This window comes from Erythrolamprus reginae, chromosome Z (genome assembly GCF_031021105.1).
Source record: "Erythrolamprus reginae isolate rEryReg1 chromosome Z, rEryReg1.hap1, whole genome shotgun sequence".
In the NCBI taxonomy this organism is placed as follows: domain Eukaryota; kingdom Metazoa; phylum Chordata; class Lepidosauria; order Squamata; family Dipsadidae; genus Erythrolamprus; species Erythrolamprus reginae.
In genome coordinates this window covers 1,817,332-1,835,753 of record NC_091963.1, presented here as the reverse complement: position 1 = coordinate 1,835,753, position 18,422 = coordinate 1,817,332, and the positions used below count along the sequence as shown (strand labels likewise).

The window sequence follows — 18,422 nt, the reverse complement described above, 5'->3', positions numbered from 1 at the left end:
AGTCCCGCCTTAGGCATGAAAGGCAGCTGGGTGACTATGGGCCAATCACCAGGAGACGGTGAGTTCTAGTCCCGCCTTAGGCATGAAAGGCAGCTGGGTGACTTTGGGCCAATCACTAGGAGACGGTGAGTTCTAGTCCCGCCTTAGGCATGAAAGGCAGCTGGGTGACTACGGGCCAATCACCTGGAGACAGTGAGTTCTAGTCCCGCCTTAGGCATGAAAGGCAGCTGGGTGACTATGGGCCAATCACCAGGAGACGGTGAGTCCTAGTCCCGTCTTAGGCGTGAAAGGCAGCTGGGTGACTATGGGCCAATCACCTGGAGATGGTGAGTTCTAGTCCCGCCTTAGGCATGAAAGGCAGCTGGGTGACTTTGGGCCAATCACTAGGAGACGGTGAGTTCTAGTCCCGCCTCAGGCATGAAAGGCAGCTGGGTGACCCTGGGCCCGTCCTTCTTTCTCAGTCCAACTCACATCGCAGGCTGTAGTTTTGGGGAAAATAGGAAGAAGATGGAATATTAGCTGCCCTGGATGATTTATAAAAACAATAAAGGCAAACTATAAACGAGTGGAACAAAGAAATACATAACAAAACCAGGCGATATCGTGAGACACAGATTCAAGAGTTCCCCTTTTGGGTTTTGAGGCCCTCCTCAGAGTCATATAACTCAATGTTCCCCATTGTGCTTCTCACCTCACACCGGCTGAGTTCCCTCTTTTGGGAGGACTTTCCCCACAAAGTTCAGGTGACTCAGCGCGTCCTTCTCCTCTCTGGGGTTGGCCCCATCACAGCCGTCCTTCCAAGGGTCTTACGACAACCCACAACTTTTAGGCCTTGCACAACCAGTGTCCTTTCCACAACCCTTTGATGCCACACGTGACAATGCTTGATAGTGGGTAAACATCTCTCTTCTCTTTTTGGTGTAATTTTTTTAAAAAATTCTCCAACTTAAAAAACATACAAACGTATATCATCTATACTTAACAATATTATAAACAGTTAAAGAATCTATTATATTAAAATATTGAGAATTAATAAAACAACCTATTTCAATTTATCAAAAATTACTCCGTCTGACTAAGAAGAAAAACAATAACAATTATATATATATAAAAACTAGAATATATTTTCAACGGCTATTTTTAATCTTAAAAAACCCGTGACATATTACACAGTTTTATCAGTCCTGTTCTTATATCTTAAATTCTATTTAAATGTGTGTCACATACTGTAATTATCCAGTGTTACCTTCCTTTTCTTTTTGTCAACTGGATTCCTACAATCATTTTTTACATTTCTCCGAGTCTTATTTTTCTTTAATTTTCATTGTAAGTCTATTCATTTCTGCACGATCCATAATCTTCCTTAATATTTCTCTTTCTTTTGGATTTCTATTCAACTTCCAATTTTGTGTATATTCAATTCTGGCAAAAATATCTCTCTTCTATCTCTTTCTTTCTTTCCTTTCTTAGAAACATAGAAACATAGAAGACTGACGACAAAAAAAGACCTCCTGGTCCATCTAGTCTGCCCTTATACTATTTTCTGTATTTTATCTTAGGATGGATATATGTTTATCCCAGGCATGTTTAAATTCAGTTCCTGTTGATTTATCTACCATGTCTGCTGGAAGTTTGTTCCAAGGATCTACTACTCTTTCAGTAAAATAATATTTTCTCATGTTGCTTTTGATCTTCCCCCCAACTAACTTCAGATTGTGTCCCCTTGTTCTTGTGTTCACTTTCCTTTCTTTCTTTGTTTCTTTGTTTCTTTCTTTCTTTCTTTCCTTCCTTCTTTCTTTCCTTCTTTCTTTCCTTTGTTTCTTTCTTTCTTTCCATCCTTTATTTGTTTGTTTCTTTCTTTCTTTCCTTTCTTTTTTTTCTTTCTTTCCTTTCTTTTCTTTCTTTCTTTCTTTCCCTTTCTCTCTCACTGTCTCTTGATCTGTCTACCCACACTTTCTATCAACCATCATCACTCTGTTCCTCCCTTGTCTGTCTGTCCGTCCGTCCATCCATCCACCCATCCACCCATCCATCCATCACAGACACTCTTTGACCTTGAACAGTTCACTTAGTGACTCATCGAAAGTTAAGGCACTGAAAAAGTGACTTAGCACCGTTTTTCGCACTTAACGACCGTTGGCAGAATCCCCGTAGTCATGTCATCAAAATTCATAGGTTTGCTCACTGATCCATATTTATGATGATGGCTGTGTCCTCCTTTCTGACCTCCTGATAAGCCAAAGTCAAGATTGTCTTTACAACCCTGTGACTGACTAAGCAACAGCAGCAATGGCCAGAACAAGAATGGTTGAAAAATTTATTTATTTATTTATTCGATTTTTATGCCGCTTTTTTCCTTAGACTCAGGTCGGCTCACAACATGTTAGCAATAGCACTTTTTAACAGAGCCAGCCTATGGCCCCCACAATCCAGGTTCTCATTTGACCCACCTTGGAAGGATGGAAGGCCGGGTCAACCTTGAGCCGGTGGTGAGATTTGAACCGTTGACCTGCAGATCTACAGTAAGCTTTAGCGGTCTTCTAGTCCAACCACCTGCTTAAAAGGACAACCTATACCAGCGATGGCGAATCGAGGGCAAACAGAGTGTGCGTGTGCTATCGTTCATGCGCAAGTGCCCACACCCATAATTCAATGCCTGGGGAGGGCAAGAACAGCTCCCCCGTCCCCCGGAGGCCCTCTGGAGGCTGGAAATGGCCTGTTCCCCAACTCCTGGTGGGCCCAGTAGGCTTGTGTTTCCCCCTCCCCAGGCTCCAAAGGCTTCCCTGGAGCCGAGGAATGGTAAAAATGTCCTCCAACATCCCCCAGGAGGCTCTCTGGAAGCCAAAATCGCCCTCCCAGAGCCTCTGTGCAAGCCACAAATCAGCTGGCTGGCACACACATGCACGATGGAGCTGAGCTAAGACAACGCTCACGTGCCAGCAGATATGGCTCCACATGCCACCTGTGGCACCTGTGCCTTAGGTTCACCATCACCGACTTATACTATTCTGGACAGATGTTTGTGAAATTGTTAGGAACATGGAATCATGGCGATTGGAGTGGCACCTTGGAGATCATCTAATCTAACCTCCAGTTGAAGCAGGAGACTTGATAACATTATGGGCAAACGGCTGTCCAATGTTTTCTTTTTTAAAAAACAAAAAACCAGGGAGATCTTATAGCAGTGATGGCGAACCTATGGCATGGATGCCACAGGTGGCATGCGGACCCCTATCTGAGGGCACTCGAGGCTTTGCCCTGTGTCAACTCCACCATGCATGTGCATGCTGACCAGCTGATTTTCGGCCTTCTGGAGGGCAGCAGGAGGCTGTTTTCACCCATCGGGCTGTTTTTCACCCTCCCCAGGCTTCAGGAAAGCCTCTAGAGCAGTGATGGCGAACCTATGACATGGTTGCCACACGGAGCCATATCTGCCGGCACGAGCTGTTGCCCTAGCTGAGCTCCAATGTGCATGATTTTTGGCTCACGCAGAGGCCCTGGAAGGGTGTTTTTGGCTTCCAGAGAGCCTCCGAGGGGACGGGGGAGGGCATTTTTACCCTCTTTCAGCTCCAGGGAAGCCTTTGGAGCCTGGGGAGGGCTAAACACAAGCCTAATGGGCCCACCAGAAGTTGGGAAAAAGGCCGTTTTCAGCCTCCAGAGGGGGTCTGGAGGTGGGGGAAGCTGTTTTCGCCCTCCCCAGGCATTGAATTATGGAGGTGGGCACTCGCGCATGAACAATAGTGTGCACACATTCTTTTTCAGCACGAGAGGAAAAAAAGGTTCGCCATCACTGCTCTAGACGCTGTGGATGGAAAAAAACCAACCCAACAGGCCAACCGGACGTTCGGAAATGCGGGGGCAATGTGGGGAAATTCTGTGCGCATGTACAAGGGGAAGCCATTGCATTATGGGTGTGGGCATGTGCCATCGCAACATCGTACATGTGCGCACCCTTTTGGCACCCGAGCCAAAAAACTTCGCCATCACTGCCTTATAGCAATGATTCTTCAGTCCTATTTTTGAAAACCTGCAACGATGGAGGTTTCGCTCAAAATTTCAGGCCCGCAAAAATCTTAAACTTGCCAATTTATTTATTTATTTTTGGTTGGTTGGTTGGTTGGTTGGTCGGTCGGTCGGTCGGTCGGTCGGTCTGTCTGTCTGTCTGTCTGTCTATCTATTTATCTATCTAATTAACTAATCAATTAGTTTCAGGCCTGCAAAAATCTTAAACTTGCCAATTTTATTTACAGTATTTATCTATTTATCTATCTATTTATCTATCTTTTTATCTATCTATCTATCTATCTATCTATCTCTTATCTATCTATCTATCTATCTAATTAATTTCAGGCCCGCAAAAATCTTAAACTTGCCAATTTATTTATTTATTTTTGGTTGGTTGGTTGATCTATCTATCTATCTATCTATCTATCTATCTATCTATCTATCTATCTAATTAACTAATTAATTAGTTTCAGGCCTGCAAAAATCTTAAACTTGCCAATTTTATTTATTTATCTATTTACCTATCTATTTATCTATCTTTTTATCTATCTATCTATCTATCTATCTATCTATCTATCTATCTATCTTATCTATCTATCTATCTATCTATCTATCTATCTATCTATCTATCTATCTAATTAACTAATTAATTAGTTTCAGGCCTGCAAAAATCTTAAACTTGCCAATTTTATTTATTTATCTATTTACCTATCTATTTATCTATCTTTTTATCTATCTATCTATCTATCTATCTATCTATCATCTATCTATCTATCTATCTATCTATCTATCTATCTATCTATCTATCTAATTAATTTCAGACCTGCAAAAATCTTAAACTTGCCAATTTTTTTATCTATCTATCTATCTATCTATCTATCTATCTATCTATCTATCTATCTATCTATCATCATCTATCTATCTATCTATCTATCTATCTATCTATCTATCTATCTATCTATCTATCTATCTATCTATCTATATTTCCTTCAGGCCTCTTTCTCTGTCTCGCTATCTAGGCCTCAAGCCTCTCTACTTTTTCCCTCAGCCCCCCCCCCCCCCGTCTCTGGCCTCTCTCTCTTTCTCTCTCTCTCCCTCCCTACCTACCTATCTAGGCCTCAAGCCTCTCTACTTTTTCCCTCAGCCCCCCCCCCGTCTCTGGCCTCTCTCTCTTTCTTTCTCTCTATCTATTTATTTGATTTCTATGCTGCCCTTCTCGATGTGACTCAGGGTAGCGTGCAACATTAAATATAACAATACACACTAACTATAAAAATTATGAAAATATACTAAAAAAATATTTTAAAAGACCCTACGTGCACTCACGCACATTCATTCAATGTGGGAAAGTACCTACAGACATTAGAGTCTCCCGAGGATTAATTTAATTTTAATTTTAATTTATTAAATTTACAGGCTGCCTAATTCCTTGCAGACTACTTGCATCACCGAGGAGAGCTTTCTTTCTTTCCTTCTTCTCTTTCTCCTTCTCTCCCCCCTCCACAGAACAGCAGATTTGGAAAGGACCCCAGGAGGTCTTCTAGACCAGTGATTTTCAACCTTTTTTGAGCCACGGCACATTTTTTTACATTTTAAAATCCTGGGGCACACCACCAACCAAAATGACACAAAATGACACCCTAAGACACTTTCCTCTCTTTTTCCATCCCTGTCTCCTCCCCACCCTTGTGTGTGTGTGTGTCCAAAAACAGGTGAGGGCTGAGTTTTTCCCCTCTCTTATTCTTTGGGTGCTTTTTATCATATGCTTTAAATCAAGAGTCACTTCCCTCTCTATTTTGTTTCTCTCTCTTTCCTCTCATTCTCTGTCTCAATCATTTTCTCATTTCTCTTTTTTTCCTCCCCTTTTTGCTCATTTATCTCTCTCTCTCTCTCTTGCTTTCTCTCTCTCTCTCTCTCTTGCTTTCTTTCTCTCTGACACTTGCTTTCTCTCTCTTTCTCTCTTTTCTTTCTCTCTTGCTTTCTCTCTCTCTCTCTCTTTCTTTCTCTCTCTTTCTCTCTCACTCTCTCCCTCATTCAGCAAAAAGTTGCAAGACTGGAACCTGAGCTTCCTTTTTCGCGGCACACCTGACCATGTCTCGCGGCACACTAGTGTGCCACGGCACACTGGTTGAAAAACACTGTTCTAGACCAACCCCCTGTTTAAACAGGAGACCCTCCTCCCCTTATCTTTCTTGGCCATTCAAAGGGCACATTCAGATCGGTTGGCCTCCAACTGCTGCACCTCCCCACGGCTCCCCCCCCCCCCCCCGTTGAGGAAATGCCAAGATTGAGAAAAAATGTGGTCTGGAAACTTGCCATAAAAACATTTAGGGCAGTAAATAATTTTTCAAACGTTTGCTGAGAAGGTGACACCTTCTCAGCAAAAAAAGGAGTGTCTTGTTTTAAGGAAGGACCTTGGAGAATTGTGTGTGTGTGGGGGAAAACCCCTGGTCACCGCCCCATAAGGCGATGATCTGCCCATCAGGGCAGACATAGATATACAGTATATATATATAAGGAGGCCTCCTGGTTCCAGCATCGGACATCAGTTGTGGAGCTCCATCGCGAAAGAAGCCAGGATGGAAGGCTCCCTCTGGAAGACCCTGCTGGTAGTTGGAGCTCTTGCCATCGGTAGTAGCTCCTCGCTGTCACACAAAAACCTGACCTACGATGAGGCCTTGAACCTGGCCGTGACCACCTACAACAACAAATCTGGAGAAGGCTCCGTCTACCGTCTGCTGGAAGCGGCTCCATCACCTGAGTGGGTATGTACCGCACCCTCCAGTTCGGGTAGCGTAGAGTAGACCCGTCCTTTGTGGGAAGCTGCTCTGGGTGGCAAGAGAGATCCACTCAGCCTAGTGATGGGGCACCCACAACTTCTGGTGGCAAGGGGTTCCACTGATGGTTCTCACTGTCAGGAAGTTTCTCCTCAGTTCTAGGTCCCTTCTCTCCTTGACTCAGTGTCCTTTCCCTCCTTAAAAGCCTCCTACTGATGGAGCAACCAAAACTTCTAGTGGCAAGGAGTTCCACTGATGGTTCTCACTGTCAGGAAGTTTATCCTCCGTTCTAGGTCCCTTCTCTCCTTGGCTAGGGTGCCCTTTCCCTCCTTAAAAACCTCCTAGTGATGTAATACCCACAACATCTGGTGGCAAGGAGTTCCACTGATGGTTCTCACTGTCAGGAAGTTTATCCTCAGTTCCAAGTTGCTTCTCTCCTCAATTAGTTTCCATCCGTTGCTTCTTGCCCGGCCTTCTGGTGCTTTGGAGAATAGGTTGACAACCCCCCACCCTTTGCCTTAGTTGTAGTTGTACTGCTGCAGTTCAGCAGTTCAAATCTCACCACCAGCTCAAAGTCAACTCAGCCTTCCATCCTTCTAAGGTCTGAGGTAAAATGAGGACGCAGATGGTTGGGGGCAAGAGGCTGATTCTGTGAACCGCTTGGAGAGGGCTGTAAAAGCACTACGAAGCGGTATATAAGTCTAAATGCTAAATGTTATTGTTATTAGTAGGAGCCCCTCAAATATTGGAAGACTGCTATCATGCCACGTCCTAGTCCTTCTTTTTACTAGAGTTGATTTCTCCTGTTTAGATTCTTTGTAGAGTAGGCCAAGAATCTCCAACCTTGGCTATTTTAAGACTTGTGGACTTCAACTCCCAGAATTCCTCAGTCAGCCATGAATGATAGACTTGGAAGAGTCCAGAAGGGTCATCTAAGACAGGGGTCTCCAACCTTGAGAAAAAGACTTATGGACTTCAACTCCCAGAGTTCCTCAGCCACCAAAACTGCCTGAGGGATTCTGGGAGCTGAAGTCCACACGTCTTAAACATTGCCAAGACTGGAGACCCCTGGAGTAAATCTCTTCCCTCGTGGGAAGCTTAGGTGAAAAGGTGGAATCATCAGTTCCACCACGAAGATCTTCAAGATCCTTCAAGTAGGATCAACCAGGGTGGTGGTCATGGGACTCAGGACTTCTAGAACCTGCATGGCCTCTCCTCTGGTGGCTCCACATCATTCCAAGGGAAGGTGGGAGGGAGGCCAGGGGGTCTTCAGAGTAACCACCTGCTTGCCCGTGCATCTTGCTTCAGGATCCCAGCTCTGAAAGCAACCAAGAACTGGACTTCTATATGAAGAAGACGGTGTGCCGAGTGGGGGACGGACGTCGCTCGGAGGAATGCAGCTTCCAAGAAGACGGGGTGAGTGGATGGATGCCTGTCAAGATGGGGGGCTGGAAGGGGGTTTTAGAGGGAGACGGCAGGGCCCTTCGTGGGGCTCCCAGGCAGAGAGGAAGCTGTTTAGTTTAGTTTAGTTTAATCAGATTTGTATGCCGCCCCTCTCCGCAGACTCGGGGCGGCTCACAGCAACAGCAATACAAGACAAATCCAATATTAAATTAATTTTAAGAACACCACAAGTTAAAAACCAATCATACACACTAGCATACCATACAAAAATTTTATAAGCCTAGGGGGAAGGAACATGTCAATTCCCCCATGCCTGACGACAGAGGTGGGTTTTAAGGAGCTTACGAAAGGCTAGGAGGGTGGGGGCAACTCTGATATCTGGGGGGAGTTGGTTCCAAAGGGTCGGGGCCGCCACAGAGAAGGCTCTTCCCCTGGGTCCCGCCAAACGACATTGTTTAGTTGACGGGACCCGGAGAAGGCCAACTCTGTGGGACCTAACTGGTCGCTGGGATTCGTGCGGCAGAAGGCGGTCCCGGAGATATTCTGGTCCGGTGCCATGAAGGGCTTTATAGGTCATAACAAACACTTTGAATTGTGACCGGAAACTGATCGGCAACCAATGCAGACTGGAGTTCCCCTTTGGCCTATCTAATGCTTTCCTGGTAGGAGACGGTTGGAGCGAAGTGATGGAAGAATCTGTGATTGTGATCTTTGTGATATGAAATCTGGGGGCTATCATGGTCATTACTGGGCTGTCTTCTCCTCCACAGGAGGTCCTGGAATGCAAAAGCTACTTTTTCTTTCGGGAGGCACCCTCGATAGTTGTTATCACCTGTGAAACTGTGAAGGAAAAGGAGGAGGATGAAGACGATGACGAAGATGACGATGACGACGATGACGACGATGAGAAGGAAGAGGAAAACAAGGAAGACGAGAAGGTAAGAAGATGCCATGAGGGTTGGGGGTCTCCTGGGAGGAGCTCCAAACCTAGAAAGAGGGTTGACAGGGGGGAGGAGACCCCACCTCGCTTGAGGCCATCCACAGGGCAGGTGTTTTGGAAGAGGACAAGGTTCCACTTGTATGGTGTCTACCAAGCTTTGGTTCTACCTGAACCAGCAACTAGCCCAGTCTTCAGATACACTGGGGAGAGAGTAAAGTCATTTCTAGAAACAATAGAATATAGGAAGGAAGGAAGGAAGGAAGGAAGGAAGGAAGGAAGGAAGGAAGGAAGGAAGGAAGGAAGGAAGGAAGGAAAGGATTATGGGATCCTTGGAGCTTGGTGGTTTTCTTGTAGATGTCTTATGACCCAACTAGGTAGCATCATCAGAGCTGGAAGGGAAGAGTTTGTGGAGAGTAAGAGGAAGAGGAGGAGGGAGGGAGGAAGGAAAGGTAAGGAAGAGAGGGAAGGAGAGAAGGAAGGAAGGAAGGAAGGAAAAAAGAAAGAAAGGATGGGTGAGAGGGAGGAAGGAAGGAGGGAGGGAGGGAGGAGGGAAGGAAGGAAAGAAGGAAGGAGGGAAGGAAGGAAGGAAAGGAAGGAAGGAAAGGAAGGAAGGAAGGAAGGAAGGAGGCGAAGGAGGAAGGGGTTTATGGAGGCTTTATGGAGAGAAGGGGAGAAAGAGCAAGAAAAGGACTTTGGAGTCATTGGTGCTCGGAGCCTTTCTTGCAGACATTTCACAACCCAACTAGGTTACATCATCAGTCCATTTCTGGTTGCAATTTTCGAAACGCTGTTTTCCAATTTCCAGCAACACCTTGGAAAGCCAAAATTTTCTTTTTATTTGTTTATTTATAAAACAGGAAGAAAAAGAGGAATAGGAAACTAGGGGAAGGGGAAAAAGAGAGGGGGAAGGAAAGTGTGAAGGGGAAATGACGCAATTGCACCCTTTGCAAAGGTCCAGCCTGATCCCGGAAGCAGAAAGAGGAAGGGGCTGATGCCCCCACCCCACCCAGGGCTACCCACTGGGGACTCAGCCCTGACCCCGGTCCTTCTCTTCCTCTCTAGGATCATCCCAGGAGAGTCAAGAGATTCAAGAAATTTTTAAAGAAGGTGAAGAAGAGCGCAAAGAAGCGCCTCAGGAAATTCTTCAAGAAACCGAGGGGTATCGGGGTCTCCACCCGCTTCTAAGAGGGGATTCGGAAGGACGTGCGGCCCCCATGCTACAATCCAAGGAAAACCGGCAGAGAAAAATAATGTTCCCGTCTGTCCAATGCTTCCCCCAAAAGATGCCCCAGCATTAAATAAATGAATGAATAAATAAATAAATATATACATACTCATATATATGGCTTTTTCTTACGTCTATGTTTAAAAGACAAACAGAATAAAGTTGAAAGGGACCCTGGAGGTCTTCTAGTCCAACGATTTAATTTTATTAAAAAATAAGTAAATTAGGAGGAACATAGTCCTAGGAAGGAAGGAAGGAGGGAAGGAGGGAAGGAGGGAGGGAGGGAAGGAAGGGAGGGAGGGAAGAAAGGAAGGAAGGAGGGAAGGAGGGAAGGAGGGAGGGAGGGAGGGAAGGGAGGGAGGGAAGAAAGGAAGGAAGGAGGGAGGGAGGGAAGGAAGGAGGGAGGGAAGGAGGGAGGGAGGGAGGGGAGGAAAAAGGGAAGGGAGGAAATTGTGACATTGCATTGAAGAGAGTCACACATGGGAATCAGCACATACACAACTCTGTTCCCCAACCATCCCACACCAAGGACTAGCCCCACCATCACAAAAGTCTCAGTATACCCAGGGGTGGGCTGCTGCCCAGACAGGGGGCAACGCAGTGGGGTAGTGAAAATGGAGCTCCATCCAAGAGCACCCAATTTGCATTGAAAGATGTTGAAAGAAAATGCAGGGCGTCCTGCATAAGCCTCACCCACAGTGTGGTAGTAAAAAGTTTAGTAGCCCTTCACTGAGTATGCCTCATTTCCTTTGTAGCTGACCCAAAGAACAAATCCCTTTGATTGGGGCATATTTTCCCCAGGAAACACAGTCATTCAACCCTTCCTTCCTTTCTTCTTTCCTTCTTTCTTTCCACTTTTACTCTTTCCTTCTTTCCTTCCCCCTTTTCTCTTACCTTTCTACCTTTCCTGTCTTTCTCTCCTTCCTTCCTTTTCCCTTTTACTCTTTCCTTCTTCATTCCTTCCCCCTTTTCTCTTGCCTTTCAATTTTCCTATCTTTCTCCTTCCTTTGTTCCTTCTTCCTTTTATTCTTTCCTTCTTTCATTCCTTCCCCCTTTTACCTTTCTACTTTTCCTATCTTTCTCTCCTTCCTTCGTTCCTTCTCCCTTTTACTCTTTCCTTGTTTCATCCCTTCCCCCCTTCCCCTTACCTTTCTACTTTTCCTGTCTTTCTCTCCTTCTTTCTTTCTGTTGTGTTTGTTTAAAAATATTCGCAGAAAATCTGCGATTGGTTAAGACGCGGCTATTCAGAAAATAGCCGCGAAAGTTAAATGTGTGTCAGTTGGTAAAAGCCCGCGTTAAAAAAAGAGTATAAAAGGGCAACGGGTTAGCCGTTGCCCTCATTCCGGCAATTCTACCGTTCCAGTGTTTGTATTCTCTCTTGCCATGAATAAACAAGTTTGATTTAAGACTACCGGAGTCCAGACTTTTCAGTGGCGACGAAGAGGTCGAACTCCCGCTAACGCAGCCATGAACTCGGCCATGGCTCCACCGCCGCCCGTATTCAACTCCGAGACGGAAGCTTGGACCTCGTATATGTCCAAATTTACATTTTTCTTGAAAGCGAGCAATCTACATGACGCCGATGACGAGAGGAAGAAAGCTATATTCCTCGCTTATTGCGGCACAGAAGTCTACAGCCTAGCCTCTACACTCGTTGACCCAGACACCCTGGAAACCGTCGCATGGTCAACTCTACAAGCAAAACTTGCCGCCCATTATCAGCCGACGACTCCTGTCCGCGTATACCGCCATCAATTTGCTCAGATGAGGCAAGCGGACGGAGAATCCACCAACGATTTTATAACTCGCCTACGCGCACTCCTCCCGAAGTGCAAATACAAGGATCCAGAGGAACAGCTCATGGACCGCCTTATTTTCGGTCTAACCAATATCACGCTCCAGAAGAAATACTTAGTTGATGAGGATGCCTCTCTCCAAGACATTCTTAAGGCAGCAAAAGCCTCCGAGGTATCTGAAACATCTGTTGCCGAAATTAAACGCGCAACCTCAACCGTTCATCACATTCCTGATGAATCACCTTGGCACGCCTGCCCTTCTGATGAAAAACACTCAGAATCCGCTACTCCAGACGACACCTGTCTCCAAATCCGAAGAGCCTCCGACCACGACGCCAGAGAAGCCTCCCGTGCAGACAGATGTGCCGGCTGCAACGGAAACCACCCTCGTTTTCGCTGCCATTTCAAGGACGCCTTCTGCCGCCGTTGCCAGCGCCGCGGCCACATCGCCGAAGTCTGCCGCGCCGCCAACCCAACTCCAGCAACTCAACAAAACCAACGACCCTATTTTTCACCGAGGAATCGACGACCACCGTTTTCGCGCAACGTTTCCCGCCCGGCTGACAACTCGCCCTCTTCTAACCAACGAGGTAACTCCCCTTCTTCCGTAAACTGCAATTCTCCCGCTGCGGAAAACAAGCTATTTGTTTCCCTTTTCCTCAACGGCCACCCCTGCCAAATGGAATTAGACACCGGGTCCAGACATTCCATAATGCCTTGGGAAAAACTTAAATTATATTTACCTCGTGTAAAACAAACTGACTTGCAACCGTGGGAACCGGGTTTGAGTGATTTTCAGGGCCATTCAATTCCAGTGTTAGGATGCTTAAATGTTCCTATTGCGTTTAAAAAATTTCAAGGGTTTTTACCTCTATTAGTGGTTGACGGTCCTAAACACTCATTACTGGGACTTCGATGGTTACAACCTTTAGGTATTGAAATTTCAGGGGTTAACAATGTATGTGACTCTTTTGACCCAAATGATTTATTGAAAGAATTTCCCGAAGTTTTCTCTAGCGCTCTGGGTAAATATACAGGCAGCCCCATTTCGTTTAATTTGGACCCAAATATTTCGCCCATCCGATTAAAGCCCCGCAGAATCCCCATTCCACTTTTGCCTAAAGTGGATGAACAATTGGACAAATTAATAGCTCAGGGCATTTTAGTTCCCACTGACCACGCTAAATGGGAAACTCCTATTGTAACGCCCGTTAAACCGGATGGCTCTATTAGAATTTGCGCAGATTATAAAGCCACGATTAATAAAGCACTACAGCATAATGCCTATCCAATCCCAGTAGTGCAACAACTCTTGCACACCTTAGGAAATGGGTCCATCTTCGCGAAGTTGGACCTGGCACAGGCATATCAACAGCTCACCGTAGATCAAGACACCTCTGAAGCCCAGACAATCGTAACTCATAGAGGTGCCTTTAAATGCACCCGGCTCCAGTTTGGAGTCTCTACCGCCCCAGGTATCTTTCAGGGTTTGATGGAACGCATTTTAAATAATATTCCTGGGGTCGTTCCATATTTCGACGACGTATTAATATCTGCCACATCCAAATCTGAGTTATGGGACAGAATCAGGCGCGTTTTAACCAAATTTAAAGAAACAGGACTCCATTTGAAAGCAGACAAATGTTCTTGGGCTGTGCCCAAAGTTGAATTCTTGGGGTTTACAATAGATCGTTTTGGGATTCACCCTACAAATGACAAAGTTGATGCCATAAGAAATGCCCCCACCCCTTCAGATAAGACAGACTTACAAGCATTCCTAGGACTCCTTAACTTTTATTCCGTCTTTCTTAAACAGAAAGCGACGGTGGCAGAACCACTTCATAACCTCCTAAAGAAAGACTCTGCCTGGACGTGGGGACCAAAAGAACAAGCCGCTTTCCAAGCAGTAAAAAATTTACTTTCCTCCAATAGTGTCCTAGTGCAATATAATGTAGCTATGCCCTTATCCCTAACCTGCGACGCTTCACCGTTCGGCATAGGAGCCGTCCTCAGCCATAACTTTCCGGACGGCACAGAAGCCCCAATAGCCTATTATTCTAAAACTCTTTCGGCAGCTGAAAGGAATTACTCCCAGCTCGACAAGGAGGCGTTAGCCCTTGTCGCTGGAGTTAAACGTTTTCATTATTACCTTTGTGGTCGGCCCTTTACGTTAATCACCGACCATAAACCGCTTTTAGGCATTTTGGCGGGAAACAAACAAACTCCCGCCTTTCTTTCTCCTCGCATGACTCGCTGGACTATTTTTCTCGCCGCTTACAATTATACATTAATCCACAGGGGGGGGAAAGACATAGGAAATGCTGATGCATTAAGCAGGTGCCCCCAAACAGAATTAGTCAATGATCCAGCCCCTGCCTCAAGCGTTTTATTAATTGAATCTAGTAAACAAACGTTATTAACAGCAACAGAAATAGCCAATCAGACACAAGCAGACCCAATTTTGAAATATATTAAACAATGGATACTAAAGGGATGGCCAATTGAACAACAACCGAACCAATTTCAACCCTTTAAGAATAGACAGTTTGAATTAAATGTGTTAAAAGATTGTATATTGTGGGGAGACAGGGTTGTTATTCCAAAAGCCTTACAGAAGCAAGCATTGCAGTTATTGCATATAGGTCACCCAGGAATAGTCAAAATGAAAACTATTGCCAGAAGTCATTTATGGTGGCCAGGGTTGGACAAGGACATAGAGTCATGGGTGGGTGGTTGTATACCCTGCCAGAGAACAAGACCCAACCCACCAAAAGTTACACCATCAGAGTGGCCAACACCAAGAGGGCCCTGGTCTAGAATACATATTGACTTTGCAGGACCAATCAGGGGCCAATCCTTTTTACTGGTTGTGGATGCATACTCCAAGTGGCTGGAAATTGAACTCATGGCATCCACAACTACTAGTGCAACTATAAAGGCATTAAGGAAAATGTTTGCCACACATGGTATTCCAGACATTTTGGTATCTGACAACGGGCCTCAGTTAACAGCCCGTCAAATGGAACTATTTCTTGCAGACCAGGGCATAAAACATGTGCTCACTCCACCTCATTTTGCCCAAGCTAATGGGCAAGCAGAACGAATGGTTAGAACCACAAAGGAAGCATTAAACAAAGCACCACTAGGAGATTGGCAACAACAAATTGATGAATTTTTAACCATTCAGCATATTACGCCGTCAGCGTCAACAAACAAAAGCCCGGCAGAACTTTTAATGGGTAGAAACCTTCGTTCTAAATTAGACAGAATTCACCCACATTACCAGAATGACCAAAAAGAAATAAAAATGCAAAGTGAAAGACAGTTTAACATCGGGGATTTAATTTATGCCAAAGACTATGATTCAAACGATAAATGGAAAGATGGCACAGTATTGGATAAAACAGGTTTAAAAACATACGTTGTAATATTAACAGATGGGCGCAGTTGGCATCGGCATGTCGACCAACTACGCAAAAGAATGAAGACTAACCCAGACATTTTACCTACTGTAGACAAACCAATAGAGGACTTACCAGAACCACCTCGAGACTCCAGCGATGGCTGCCTGTTGCCCCTGGCGGCCGGCGAAGATCAAAATGCATCATCGCAACCAGGCCCGTCAGAGACTAGCCTTAGCGGAGCAACGGAGCCAGCCGTCCAGGCAAGCAGCTCCCAGCAAAATGAACTGCGCAGGTCCCAGAGATCTGTGAAACCACCAATCCGCTTGCAGGACTATGTGACGTGGATTAACACGTAATCATGGTCTCAGCCGAAGAGGGAGGGGTGTTGTGTTTGTTTAAAAATATTCGCAGAAAATCTGCGATTGGTTAAGACGCGGCTATTCAGAAAATAGCCGCGAAAGTTAAATGTGTGTCAGTTGGTAAAAGCCCGCGTTAAAAAAAGAGTATAAAAGGGCAACGGGTTAGCCGTTGCCCTCATTCCGGCAATTCTACCGTTCCAGTGTTTGTATTCTCTCTTGCCATGAATAAACAAGTTTGATTTAAGACTACCGGAGTCCAGACTTTTCAAAAACCATCCCAATTTCTCGTGCGGCCCCATGGCAAAATCAATTGCCCACCCCTGCTCTGGAAGCAGCTGGTTGAAGCCACATGAGGAGACATGGACAAAACAAGATGGCGGAAGGCTTCCTCGATCTGACCACATTTTTTCTCCTCTGTAGGTGATCAGACAATGCACAGCCACCTTCTTCCTTGGGGAGAAGCCCCCAAAGGCCGTTCTCACCTGTGACCTCATGGAGGGAATAGAAGAGGAGAAGGAAGAAGAGGTGAAGGAGGAGGTAAGAAGGTGGCATGGTGACTTCTAGTGATGAACTCCAAACCTTGATTGGATTAGATTCCTAGAGTTGGAAGGGATCGTGTAGGTCTTCTTGTCCAACCCCCTGCTTAGGCAGGAAATCCTACACCATTTCAGACAAATGGAAGTCTAATCTCCCCTTGAAAGTCTCAAGTCTTAGAAGAGTGGTTGGACAATTGGCCCGGTAAAAGAGATTCCACCGGAGGGGGACAAACACTAAGAGGAGAGAAATAACCACCCAATGGGGGATGGGGATACTCCGGACATGGTGTTCCTCTCAGGGCAATTGAGTCATGATCTGAATTTAAAGGGCTTAGGTACCTTGTCTTTGTCACGGTCAAATCGTTTATCTGCTGTGGCTTGATTCTAAGGCTCCAATCCTCCCCCGCAGGGAGGCGGAAACGATTAGGTGGTTCCGCCCCAGGCGCCTGATGGACCCAGAGGGCTTTCAGAGGGTGCTTGGGGTTTGGCCAGATTTGCTTGTGCACAGTTCGGCAGAGTCTCTTGCTGCGGCCAGGAATACGGCAATGGCTCTAGACCGGATTGCACCTTTGCGACCTCTCTGTGGCAGTAGACCCTGGAGGTCTCCTTGGTTCACTGAGGACCTCAGGGGGATGAAGCACCAGAAGAGATGTCTGGAGAAGCGTTGGAGGAGAGAAGTAAATCCAAATCTGACCGGACACTTGTAAACGTCCATATTAAGACTTACATAGTGGCGCTCAAGGCGACAAGATGCACGTATCATGTTGCCTTGACTGCATCTGTGGAATCTCGCCCAGCCGCCCTGTTTAGTGTGATTCGCTCCCTTCTTAACCAAGGGGGTGGTTGATGACCCCTTGCAGGGTAGTGCTGAGGATTTTAATAAGTTTTTCGCAGATAAAATCGCTCAGGTCCGAATTGATCTTGCCTCCAATTGGGATGCAGTGTCAGGCACATATCTTAGTCCACCTGTTTGGAGCAAGTTTGACCTGGTGACACCTGATGAAGTGGACAAGGCCATTGGAGCTGTGAGTTCCGCCACCTGCTTATTGGACTCGTGTCCTTCCTGGCTGGTTTCGGCCAGCAGGGAGGTGACACGGAGCTGGGTCCAGGAGATTGTCAAGGCTTCTTTGGGGAGGGGGTCCTTCCCTGCTCCATACAAGAAGGCACTTGTGCGCCCCCTCCTCAAGATGCCTTCCCTGGACCCAGCCATATTTAATAACCATCGTCCTACCTCCAACCTTCCCTTTATGGGGAAGGTTGTTGAGAAGGTGGTATCGCTCCAGCTCCAGCGGTCCTTGGAAGAAGCCGATTATCTAGGCCTTCGACCGTCAGGATTCAGATCCAGCTACAGCATGGAAACAGCTGTGATCATGCTGATGGATGATCTCTGGTGGGCCCGGGATAAGGGTTTATCCTCTATGCTGGTGCTCTTTGACGTCTCAGCAGCTTTCAATACCATCAAGCATGGTATCCTTGTGTGCTGGCTGGAGGGGTTGGGAGTGGAAAGCACTGTTTTACCGTGGTTCTCCTCCTATCTTTCCAGTCAGTCATAGTCGTATTGGCAGGGGGTCAGAGGTCGACCTCTAGGTCTCTCCCTTGTGGGGTTCCTCAGGGGTTGGTCCCCTTGCTGTTTATGGTGCATAAGCGCACCATTGTTCCTACCATCCCTGTCCTATTGTCTACTTTTTATCATTACTTATCTAATGTTTAATATGTACAAATTATCACCCTATAATTGTTTGACAAATAAATAAATAAGTAAGTAAGTAAATAAATGAATAAATGAATGAATAAACTAATAAACGAATGAACAAATGAACAAATGAACAAATGAACAAATGAACAAATAAATAAATAAATAAATAAATAAATAAATAAATAAATAAATAAATAAATAAATAAAATCTACATGAAACCGCTGGGTGAGATCATCCGAGGACATAAGGCGAGTAACCATTAGTATGCTGATGATACTC

At 45.7% G+C, this 18,422-nt stretch overlaps 1 protein-coding gene across 1 annotated transcript; it reads left to right on the top strand.

Moving 5' to 3' along the window:
• The first annotated feature begins 6,467 nt into the window (after positions 1-6,467).
• LOC139154821 (cathelicidin-related peptide Oh-Cath-like) lies at positions 6,468-10,465 on the top strand. Its single transcript, XM_070729822.1, has 4 exons — positions 6,468-6,770; positions 8,091-8,198; positions 8,957-9,124; positions 10,189-10,465. The coding sequence occupies exons 1-4, from the start codon at positions 6,585-6,587 to the stop codon at positions 10,309-10,311; spliced, it is 585 nt and encodes a 194-aa protein (XP_070585923.1). The 5' UTR covers positions 6,468-6,584; the 3' UTR covers positions 10,312-10,465.
• Positions 10,466-18,422: the final 7,957 nt, after the last annotated feature.